The 12,759-nt window shown below is 40.9% G+C and overlaps 1 protein-coding gene across 2 annotated transcripts in view; it reads right to left on the reverse strand.

The window, feature by feature from the left end:
- The window catches only part of COL6A2 (collagen type VI alpha 2 chain), a 43,414-nt gene extending 31,297 nt beyond the window's left edge, over nucleotides 1-12,117 (reverse strand). Inside the window, exons 1-4 of one of the 2 annotated variants that reach the window (XM_075180456.1) lie at nucleotides 11,959-12,114; nucleotides 9,615-9,709; nucleotides 3,232-3,854; nucleotides 378-398 (exon numbers count right to left, since the gene is read on the reverse strand). In XM_075180456.1, coding sequence (XP_075036557.1) covers nucleotides 378-398; nucleotides 3,232-3,854; nucleotides 9,615-9,702 — 732 coding nt within the window. In that variant the 5' untranslated portion in view covers nucleotides 9,703-9,709; nucleotides 11,959-12,114. Of the gene's footprint in view, nucleotides 1-377; nucleotides 399-3,231; nucleotides 3,855-9,614; nucleotides 9,710-11,958 lie in introns of both variants that reach the window. The other variant, XM_075180457.1, reaches the window with a different exon arrangement.
- Between the last annotated feature and the right edge of the window lie 642 nt (nucleotides 12,118-12,759).

Consider the following 12,759-nt stretch of genomic DNA (forward strand, 5'->3'; position numbering starts at 1 on the left):
GTAGGGCCCTCTTACACCTCTGTCTGTCTCTATTACCCAGTAGTGTTTTATTACTGAGTTTGTTCCCAGTTATAAAGCGCTACTGCATTTGCTGGCGCAGTACCAATAAATGTTGATGATGACGATGATATGTACACAGACTACACGTCAGTTCTACCCACCCTGCAGCTATGTCTAATTATGTTCAGTATGACACCATGTATGATATCTATCCCTACATCATGTCTGCTAGTCCCACCAATTGTATATGTGACTTCATGCTCTTGGCTAATAATGCTATCTGTGTGTAGCTAAGTCCAATAAAGTAGTTTTCCCTGTTTTAATACATAAAGAAAGAAAATGCTTTACATCTAATATCAAAATGAAAGAATACGTACCGCTCCATAAGCCTCATGTTTCTGTGGAAAAGACAGAAATATAATTAGATTATTAAATGTGTACATATCTCTAACATTACTCCTCCAACCAGACAATGGTCAGGTCTAACACACATGTCAAAATATATTAAAAAAAAGTTGAAGCAAATTATTCCAGCTTTTAGGGTCATTTATTAGCTGCAGCTAAATTGCTGTGTTGCATGTGGATAACGGCAATGTGGCTTCAATATTGGTTACCGTGTAAAATTAGATTGATTTGTTCACGAAGAAAAAGATGCACTGCTAAGTATAAGAATGTATGACAAGCAAAAGTACATTGATACAATATATACTCCTATATATCTGAAAGTCATAACTTTTATAACATATAGTATATGTATTTATGTATGATCAGTTAACAAAGATAATAACTACATTTGCTTCATGTATGTAAATATATTCATCTCGTGCAGGATATAGAGTGGTAAAATATGTTTAAACTACACTGATATCTATCAGTAATGTATAATAAGGAAAAAGCTAGACTGTAAAATGTCCTTCTCTAAATCCTAGATGTGTTGACCCAGATGAAGGCAAAGCAAGAACCCCAGCAAGGCAGATGCCAGTTTAGCTTTGCAGGTGGAAACCTATCTTCCTGACCCCATACATTGTGGCCAGATAAATCCCCTGCATCATTCACCCCAACTGTGTTGACAAGAAGCGCTAACACAGTTCATTTTAATTTGAGGTTGCTGATTCTGTATAAGCCAATGCTTGATTATTAGCCTGGATCTCACCTTTCCCTTGTACAGGAGAAATTGCGTTATCTCTGTAATAGACTCTTAGGGCTAGATTTACAAAGCTGCGGTTTTGAAAAAGTGGGGATGTTGCCTATAGCAACCAATCAGATTCTAGCTTTCATTTATTTAGTACCTTCTACAAAATGACAGCTAGAATCTGATTGGTTGCTATAGGTAACATCCCCACTTTTTCAAACCCGCAGCTTAGTAAATCTAGCCCTTAGAGACTTTCTGGGCATGCTCATTTGTATCTACAAACGGAACAAAATCTCTAAGGGCTGGAGTGTACTCCTTTTGTTTTCCTTTTGAGGTAGCTCTGTGCTTTTACCACAACTTACAGCTGCTCCTGATCAAGCACTTAGTTGACTATGTCAGCCCCATCTTCAATCGCTTGCTCCAAAATATGCCCCCATATTCCCTCAGACTCCACATATAGTGCGAAACTCTCCCACATGAAACTCAGACCTCCCCAAATGTACCTCAGACCCACCCACATGCCACTCTGACCCCTCCACATGCCACTCAGACATCCTTACATGCCACTCTGACCTCCCAGCATGCCCCTCATAACATTTAGAACTCCCTATATGTCACTCAGACCTCTCCATATGCCATTTAGACCTCCCCACATGTACCTCAGACCTCCCCACACGCCACTCTGAGCTCTCCACATGTCACTCAGACCTCCCCAGATGTCACTCTGACCTCTCCACATGCCACTCAGACCTCCTTACATGCCACTCAGACCTCCCAACATGCTCCACATGTCACTCAGACCTCCCAACATGCCCCACATGTCACTCAGACTTCTCTTAATGCCACTCACACTTCCCCATATGTCCATGTCACTCAGACCTCTCCAGATGCCATTCAGACCTCCCCACATGTACCTCAGACCTCCCCACACGCCACTCTGAGCTCTCCACATGCCACTCAGACCTTCAAACATGCCACTCACCTCCTCCACATGTCTACCTGCACAGCCGGAGGGTACAGAAGGAGGGAGAGCACGTGGTGCAGAACACACTGCGCTGTCTCCTCCTCCTCTAATTGGATGTGCTATGTGACCTCCCTGCAGTGTGCAAAGGATGTTATATGATGCGGAAGCCACCTGCTCCAATTCCGTCTACTCGCCAGTGGTGACCCATTGATGTATATGGCGAGGATCTATCACCAAAGAAAACACCCAGTTCTGGCGGAGATAGGGCTTTAGCCCGTTAGTAAACAGACTTCTCATAGAGATATTATAAACTTCCTATAAACTGGCCTAAGATGTAAATAGATTTGCCCTTAAATGTGAATATTGACTACTGGAAGCAGTTGAGCTAAGTTGAGAGTAGTGTCTTACAGAACAGACATTGCCTCGCCCTGCCCAGTATCTATAGGACACAGAGAGCTACTGAGTTACTAGGGACTTCCTGGCACCATCTCTGATGGCTGGATATCTGGGTCTTGTGACAAAGTGAAAGGAGAACAATAATTAAAACCTTCTATCCATGTATATAATGTAAAGTGTGTATTTTGTACAAGCGTAGAGCAGTGGTGGGGAACTGTGGGTCCCATGTGGCTCTCTTGTCCAAGATTATTTTTCCGTTTTTAGTGTACCTAACGATTGATACTAAACAGTAAAACACTGAAAAGTGATGACGCCTTAACAATCTGATTTGTTAGCCATAGGTTATCCTACTGCTTAGTGTGCTTGTATACTTCATATTGGTGGTGTGAAATCATAATGTGATCCGCTGCTTGTCTGCAAATGTGCAACTCTCTAGTGGAATTGAAGAGCACTTGTGCAGTCCTTATATAATATAATGTTGCCCACCACTGATGTAGTGTCTGGAAACCAGCTCAAGTATAAATGTCTAAGTCTATCTCGAAGACTAGCCTTCCAGCTGGGTAGTCTTAGAGGTACCAGTGTTATAAATATGATATCATTTTCTATTAAATCTAGATATCTTTACATTTAGTTTTAAATATTATGTGTGATCTGTTCCCCATTTGTGACTTTAGAATTGACTGGTAATCCTGTAGATTAAAGTTTTGACCTGAGCTCCATTCCCTTTCCATCTACTTACCATAACTTGAATGATTTTGTCAATTGTCTCCTGATTGATCTCAGTCTGGTCTTTAGGATTGGACACTGAGTATGCATTCCTGAACAGCTCATATGGTGTGTTTGCAATCTCCCGTAGGCCAGACTCATAAACATCATGACTTGGAGCAATTGAGAAAAACTTGATTCCAGCACCCTGTGCCTTCTCCACCTGATTCTTCACCCCTCCACATGGATTTCCTGTCACATGACCATCTGTGATTACCACCGCAAAATTCACAGGTGCAGCACCTTGGCTTGTCTGAGCTTGTGTCTGAGCCCGAATCTGTGCGGTCATGTTAGAGATAGCGCAATCCGTAAAGGTACCGCGTCCAATATACTGGACTTTGCGCAGGTTTGAAATGTATTCATTTTTGTCATCTGTGACTGGGCTGTAGATTTGGACCTCATCTGAATAATGCAAACCTCCATATTTCCAGTTCAGAGACACCTGGTCTAGGTAGGCAACATTCTCTAACTTCCCCAGGAAGGCTGGAATGAAACGCTTTATTTGATCCAGCAGGGATTGGATAGGAGCAGTCTGTAGAATTATACTTTCGGATGTGTCAATGATGAAGTACACATTGATTGGACAGTTGGTCTTATCTATAAGAAAGTTTCACAGAAAAGAACAGTTCAAAATAGAGAGAAAGGAGTCCCACAAGTCTTGTGTTACAGTGGTGTCACACTGGCACTATGAATGCTAGCAAGACTGTAAAAGTGCCAGAGTTTGTAGCGCTTCCTTACTGAAATGAACGGGGAATATTCTAGAGTTGAAATGAACAGGTAATGCTTATAAACTGTCAAACTGGTGTACATATGCACAGAAAGCTCTCCATGCAATTTTTTCTGAGTGTAAGATACAACAGGGTTTATTGTTCCTCGTTTACTTCAATTTGTTAGAAGTGGAGCACTATTAACACTAGGGGGTATATTTGCTAAAATGCAGGTTTGAAAAAGTGGAAATGTTGCCTATAACAACCAATCAGATTCTAGCTCTCATTTTGTAGAATGTACTAAATAAATGATAGCTAGAATCTGAGTGGTTGCTCGCAGTTTAGTAAATATACCCCAAAGGCTTTTCCTGTTGGAAACCATCACTGGTTAAAACCACCATTATGGCACCACCGTAGGGTTCAAGGTGTTCACAATGAAACATCTCATTATTCAATCAAAGGTGCTTTAAAAACATACATTTGCTTTAATATTATTACTATTAATATTATTATTATTTTTCTCTTAAATTTGTAAGGCGTCACATTGCTCCGCAGCACCATACAATAGGGAAAGCATCACATACATAAAATAGAGACATACAGGCAGACATAATAAATGCAAACATGAAAACCAAGGGTATGGAGGGCTCTGCTCATTATAATGCTTACATTCTAAGTGGAAGAGGACACAGCTGAAACATGAGGAGCGAGTGTGGCTCAGAGTGGAGATTGGGATGGTTGTGGGTGTGCTTTAGTGGAACAAGAATGGACCAAAAGTTTATGGAACTGGGAATTACATATATAGTTATATAGCCTCAAATATAGTTATATATCCTGACCTGAATTTATTAATTAAAGCTTTACATTTTTATTCTTGCAGAACCTCAGATTATGTGCCCAGACCTGTCATGTCAAATAGGTAATATTCTTAATATTATTGTAAATTTGTAAGACAAAATACATGCAGACAAGAAAACAAAGGGTAGGGAGGACCCTGCTCTGGAGTGGAGATTGGGAGAGTTGTGAAGGTGCATTAGTGTGAGTAGTATCGACAAGACTAAGGTAAGCTCTAAAAAAGAGATGGGTTTTCAGAGAGCATATAAAGATTTGAAGGCTGTGGGAAGGCCTGATTGGGCGTGGTAGGTAATTTCATAAGTGGTTAGCAGCACGGAAGAAGCCTTGTAGGCGGGAGTGAGAGGTGGTTACCAGAGACGAGACAAGGCGCAGAGGGTCAGAGGTAGATTTAAGAATGCGAGGGGAGAGTATTTTGATAATAGATTTGAGATGTATGAAGGGGAGGTTTTGTTGAGGTCTTTGTAGGTAAGGGTGAGTAATTTGAATTGGATTCTGGAGAACACAGGAGGCAGTGTAGGGATTTGCAAAGTGTTGCACAGATATGGAGAGGAAAGGTCAGTCTTGCAGCAGCATTTAAGATGGATTGAAGTAGGGATACATGGGTGTCGGAAAAGTCAGATAGCAGGAAGTTGCTGCAGACAAGACGGGAGATGATGAGAGAATGGATAAGAGTTTTGGAAGCATATTGGGTAATGAAAGGGCGTATTTTGGCAAAGTTTTCTAAGGTGGAGTCAACAGGACTGGTAGAGAGTCTGGATGTGAGGAATAATGCACAGGGCATGGTCAAGTTTGACACCAAGGCAGCAGGGTTGGGAGACTGAAGTACTTGTGGTGTTATTGACAGTGAGGGCGATTTGAGCAAAGGTGAGGATTCTGGGAGGAGAGCAAAGCATAAAAAAAGGAGTAAATTTGCATCTTAGTAAAACCATATTGCTTTGGAGGGGGAGGTAAATTTAAAATGTGGGGACAGATTTATAGTTGGATTATGTCCTAGATCAAACTTAAATTTCAGTGTTAAAATAAAGCTAGCAAGTATTTGTGTGCTACATGAAAAAGCAGCCAGTATTTAACTTATGTGCAAAATAATAAACTATTTTGCAACCCTTGCATTGTAACATGGCTTGTCCAGGATCAAACGTACTCCTTTTTTCTGCTTTACTCACCTTAATGACTCAGGCCGGTTTAATTTTAGGCAGCATTGGGACATCCATGTAGAGATAGTAGAAAAACAGTTGGATGCACAATATAGTAGAGAGGGGGGGAGGTCATAGAAAGAGATATAGATCATCATCATTTATTTATTTATATAGCGCCACCAATTCTTTAGCACTGTACAGAGAATATTTGTAATTCATATAGTCATAGATTTGGGTGTCATCAGCGTATAGGTGGCACTGGAGGCCGAATAGGTGAATTAGTTCTCCAAGACAAGAGGTGTACAGTGAAAAAAGTAAAGGGCCAAGAACAGAGCCTTGTGGGAATCCAACAAATAGTGGGAGCGGAGGATGTGCCAGAGGTAGAAACACTAAAGTTTTAATAAATGTAAGACTTTTGCAAAGCAAAGAGTACATCCAACAAACTTAAACTAAATTAAATGCTGAATATATATATAATATATATATATATATATATATATATATACCACAACATTAAAACCATCTGCCTAATATTGTGTAGGTCCCCCTTGTGCCACCAAAACAGTTCTGACCCATTGAGGTATGGACTTCTGAAGGTGTAATGTGGTATCTGGCATTAAGACGTTAGCAGCAGATCCTTTAAGTCCTGTAAATTGCAAGGTGGGGCCTCCATGGCTCGGACTTCTTTTTCCAGCACATCCCACAGATGCTTGATCCTAGTAAGATATGCTGAATTTGGAGGCCAAGTCAGTACCTTGAACTCTTTGTCATGTGCCTCAAATCATTCCTGAAAAATGTTTACAATGAGTCAGGGCGCATTATCCTGCTGAAAGAGGCCACTGTCAGCAGGGAATACCGTTGCCATGAAGGAGTGTAATTGGTCTGCAACAATGTTTAGGTAGGTGGTATGTGTCAAAGTAACATCCACATGAATGCCAGGACACAAGGTTTCCCAGCAGAACATTGTCCAGAGCATCACACTGCCTCCACCGGCTTGTCCTCTAACCATAGTGCATCCTGGTGGGGCAGCACAGTGTCCTAGTGGTTAGTACTTCTGCCTCACAGCACTGGGGTCATGAGCTCGATTCCCGACCATGGCCTTATGGCCTTATCTGTGTGGAGTTTGTATGTTCTCCCTGTGTTTGAGTGGGTTTCCTCCGAGTGCTCCGGTTTCCTCCCACACTTCAAAAACATACTGGTAGGTTAATTGGCTGCTATCAAAATTGACCCTAGTCTGTCCGTCTTCCTCTCTATCTGTCTGTCTGTGCCTGTGTGTTAGTGTGTGTCTATATTAGGGAATTTAGACTGTAAGCTCCAATGTAGCAGGGACTGATGGGAATGAGTTCTCTGTACAGTGCTGCAGAATTAGTGGCGCTATATAAATAAATGATGATGATGATCCTGGTGCCAACTCTCCCCCAGGTAAATGACACACACATACCTGGCCATCCACATGATGTAAAAGAAAACATGATTCATCAGACCAGGCGCCTTTTTCCATTGCTCCATGGTTCAGTTCTGGTTGCCCATTGTAGGCGCTTTCGCCTTTGGTATGGGCACTCGCAGCGCTCTGCAGCTACGCAGACCCATACACAGCAATCTGCAATGCTGTGTTCTGACACCTTTCTATCAAAGCCAGCATTAACGTTTTCAGCAATTTGTGCTACAGAAGCTCGTCTGTGTGATTGGGCAAGAAGGGCTAGCCTTGCACATCAATGAGCCTTGAGCATCCGTGACCCTGCCACCGGTTCACCCGTTGTCCTTCCTTGGACCACTTTTGGTAGGTACTAACCACTACATACCGAGAACACCCCACAAAATGTTAAAATGCCCTGATTTCAGTGCAGGAGGTGAAAGTAACTGTTTAAAGATGAAAGTAATTCATTCTTGCCTACTTTTCATATCTGGCCTTGGGGAGATCCAAAACTCCAGATATAAAAAGAAGAGACGGGTGTGACTTGATGACGCCATTTGTGTCACTGAGTAAGATGGCAATTTGTATGATGACACAATTTGCGTCATCATGGCTTGTAACCACCCATTTTACAGCAGGAGAGTGCTTCCCCGGGAGGCCTCACAATATTCCAGGAGTCTCCTGGACATCCCAGCAGAGTGGACAACTATAGAGTAATTACTGGAGAAAGACGGATACCTGGGTTCAGGAGACAGGAGCTGAGGGGCCTGGAAGCAGAAACTTGTGGGGGGATGTGAGGCCTGAATACAGGTAAAAGGATGTAGCAAGATGTTAACATATAGAAACAGTACTTGCTAGGGAGAGTTTGAGACCTGGGTGCAAATGACAGGAGCTGTTGATGTACACCTGAGGCTCAGGGAGAGGAAACAGCTGCTGCTGGGGAGGATTTGAGGTTTGGGTGCTGGGAAGAGTTTGAGGCTAGGGTTCAGGGCATAGTAGATCCTGGGGATACAAGAGATGTGGAAAATAAACAACAGTTTCTGAAGAAGAGTAGATGAGAGAGAGATAGAAAGAGAAAGAAATGGAGAGGGAGAATAAGAGTACCGCCTCTTCTGGGGCAGCACGGTGGCTTAGTGGTTAGCACTTCTGCCTCACAGCGCTGGGTTCATGAGTTCAATTCCCGACCATGGCCTTATCTGTGCAGAGTTTGTATGTTCTCCCCGTGTTTGCGTGGGTTTCCTCCGGGTGCTCCGGTTTCCTCCCACACTCCAAAAACATACTGGTAGGTTAATTGGCTGCTATCATAATTGACCCTAATCTCTGTCTGTCTCTGTGTGTGTGTGTGTGTGTGTTAGGGAATTTTGACTGTAAGTCCCAATGGGGCAGGGACTGATGTGAATGAGTTCTCTGTACAGCGCTGCGGAATTAGTGGCGCTATATAAATAAATGATGATGATGATAACTGCTAAATAGTGGAGCATGACACCTGTTCAGCTTGATATGTACTGGGCATATAACCAAAGCATACATTTTATCTACACAGACAACTTAAAGCAGCGATCCCATATAAGTTTTTTCCCTTTAAATAGCAAATGAAGTACATTGTTCATTTTTCTTAGCTGCCCACCTACAAATCATTATCTCCTTTACATAATTTTTCTGGAGGGGAGACCAGCATGGCTCACAGTTATCAGCATGTTATTTAAAGGCAGAAGGGGAGAACGAAGGGTGTAATTACAGTGAACAGACAGGCTGGGCTCAGAGGGACATTCTAAAGCCTTCCTGCTCACTACATGTGTCATGTGACTGTGGTTACCATGGTATTCACTGACTGTGGAAACTGCCTGCCGCAGTGATTTATGTTAAAAAACACACATAATTTTCATGGGATTGCTGCTTTAAATGGTAACTTCTGTTATAATGCTGCCTAATTAAAATAATCATGCTTCATAATACAATTTACTGTAATATATTCTCAAACTTGAAATAGGACTTCTACCTGAAATTGCCTGTTTAATACAAAAGAAAGACATACTTTTAATGCATTTCAACAGCTAAGCTGTGAAGCAAGAGTTGGTTATAGCTTTTGCTACAGTTTATTTATTTATTATTATTTATTTAAGTGAGTAACTTGAGCGGTTGGTATGATGGGACTTGTAGTTCTCAAGTCATAATACCACAACCATTAATATCTAGCTGTTTCATAATATATGCCTTTTTGTATTTGTATACATGGATTGGTTACCTGTACATGACTTTGCTTCAATATTCTGCGCCGAGAGAGATCCGAACACAATGCAGAGCAGCAAACACAGCAATTGGAGCTGGGCCATGACCACTCTATGGAGAAACACAGGACAATGGACCACTGACATACAACATAATAACCAATATGTCATAGCATACATAAGACACCCTTCCATATAGAGGTCATATTTGCTGGTGAGTCATAAACTGAGTAGTACTATATAAGTCATTATCACCACAGGCAACAGCCAATACAGTCTAGAATGTGCGACTATTATAAATACATATAGGTATGTATGTAGTCAGTGTTCTCCCCAGAAAATTTTGCCAGCCGGATGGCATGAAGAAGCAGCCGGGTGGGGGCAGTTGTAATACTTTGCAATAATAATTAAAAATGTTGGAGGTTATTGCCCACACCTGCCAGGACTGGTCAGACTGGTGGTCATTGGTCTAACACACACTTCTGGCTCTAGTGCTCACATAGTGCCTGTTATACTAGGAGGAACAATGGTTTATTCTATTATAATAAGACTCTGTTGGGCTCCAAGAGCTAAATGCCAAGTAAAAAGAGCCGAGTGGAGCCTCCTGGGAAATAGGTGCTGGGGAGCACACTGCTAGTAGAACACAGGATTAGAGGAGAATATTTTCTATCAATGTACATATAATCACAAAAACATCATCATACAAGATGTAAAACTAGCAATAACATACTGTCATATTTTCTATTAATAGGATCCACTGTTGATTTTAGACCTCTGTCTCTTGCCTCGGCACTTATTGGTGTGCATCCACATAAATGTAATGGCAATGGAGAATATGTGCTCCTGTTATATATATATATATATATATATATATATATATATATATATATATATATATATATATAGTATTAAGCTAATCAGACAAAAGATGAGTCAGTAGAGTACATGTTTATACCAGAGCACAAAAAGTAAAAATAAAATAATTCATACCTTTTATTTGCTAACTGAAAAACAAGAACTATTATATTGCAAGCTTCCAGGACACTAAAAGCCTTTTCTCAGTTCTGCCTAACAAGGGGCCTCAGCATCCCAAAAGCTGTGATCACCATTATGTTGCATTTATTGTCTTTAAGAGCATCCACCACCTTAATAAATATTAGCATGAATATAATTACTCCATTCATGGAAATAGCAGATATATACCAAGTGGTAGTACCGCCTCTTCTGCTTGTTGGCCAGTAGAATTATACGACTTGCTATGATTGGTCGATCGCAATGTTAATCAGGAAGAAGATGGGTTGCTCAAATGCAGGTTGAAAAGATGTCATATGTTTTTGTATATGATAAGTACATATTTAATCTTGAAATTTACTTTATGATGGAATAACTGAAGTACACATGCTGACATAAAAAAACAATGAAAATGGTTATTTCAAAACATGAAGAGAAATAAACTTTCTTCCTTAAAACATAGTCATAGATGTTAAGTTATATGTTTAATGGCAATTACTGTGTACTCTGTACAGACAACACTGTATGCATATGGCCTAACCCAATCGAAATTGGCAACATGTTACTCATTCCAGTACTCCTTATACATCTAATTATAATGCATAGGCACATAACATGATGAAAAAGAGAGTATTGCTCTTTTTCTTTTATATTATATAGTAGTGGATAGTATTATTATTAAGTAGATTGCTTCTTCTGCCTATATCAGGCTTAGTAGGACTTGAAAGTTATGTGGAACTATAAGTATAAGCATGATCTGCTAGTGAAAAAAAAATCTCAAGACATGCTGGGATTTGTAGTTCTACAACAGCCGGCAAGTTCTATTGGATGCCTTGGTCTGATTTATAACCCCTGTATCACTGACAACAGCGGGTCTCTGTAATGTTATTGTAAAGTAAAGGTGTAGCCCAAGGTATTATACTATCACAGTATGGTATAATAAAGATATTTGATTTTAGACTCAATACAAAATTGCTTTTGACCTGAATAAATAAATTAGTGAACATAGAAAAGACATACAAGTTGGCGACATGAAAGTGGTTCAATGCTGTACTCTTAAACTCGCATACCATAGCACACAATTATCACTCACTCACTGCAAACGTCTCCTGGCCAGAACCCATCCCTTTTAACAGAATAGCAGTACAATTGATAAAAAATGGTATCAGTGGTTTTTGCTATGGTTTAAGTTATTAATTGCATGTACTATCCATACCAGAGCAGCAAGTATACCAAAGAAACAGTTTACAGTGCAAGTGATAGTATAGTCCGGTGTGATCCGTGGTCTGGTCTTAGTTGCTGGTGGATACAAAAAATACATTTTGTATGAAAAATAGAAAAAATACTTACCTTAAAGATGGTAACACAGCTGAACGTATTCTATATCAGATGCAGGCCAGCCCTGTGCATCCTCCGCGGGGAGAGAGAAGTTTCTTCTTATGATGGGACCGTCTTCCAGAGACAAAAACGTATGCTCCCCACACACACTCAAGCCCTCTCTCTGCAAACTTTTTTTTTCTCCAAATTGGTTCGGCCCCTTCCAGATTTTGGATGATATATGTGGGCGCTGTAACCTCTCTGAACACTGGGTGGCGGTGTGGGTCCACTATAGGGAGTAACTCACTAAAGTGCTTTATCTCATGCTAACGGAATGTCAGTGGTCCCCGACCGTTCGTTCTACAGATTATCTTTTGCAAAATTATTTTTTTTTATGTCAGGATTCATTTCCTGTCAATAAATATAGAAAACATCCACTTAAAGCACAGATAGATACCCCGTTGGTTTCCAGGTCTTCTGAAACTACAAGTTGTAACATTCACTGCCTGTGAGGTGGGTTTTACTATTTTACCAGTTCTAGCAATAAAGAAAATATTAAAACTGAACTTGAGTCTAGTAATAGGTATTTACTGAACACTCAGGACCTCATTTAGAGTCGGCCGCAAAGTCCGTTTAAGAAGTGTAGGAGTGGGAGTGTGCTGCAGCTTGGTAGGGTATTACGAGTGGAAAGCAACCCCAGTCGCGTCCCGCTTGTAATACCCTACTGAGATGCGAGCAGTTCCTGCAGCTAGTTAACAGCTTGCGCCACCTAATTCCTGCCGCACTCTTTTTTGACGTGTGTTGCGTCTGCGCCTCACTGCGACTAGGATTTAT

The sequence above is a fragment of the Mixophyes fleayi genome, chromosome 7 (assembly GCF_038048845.1).
Source record: "Mixophyes fleayi isolate aMixFle1 chromosome 7, aMixFle1.hap1, whole genome shotgun sequence".
Classification (NCBI taxonomy): Eukaryota; Metazoa; Chordata; class Amphibia; order Anura; family Limnodynastidae; genus Mixophyes; species Mixophyes fleayi.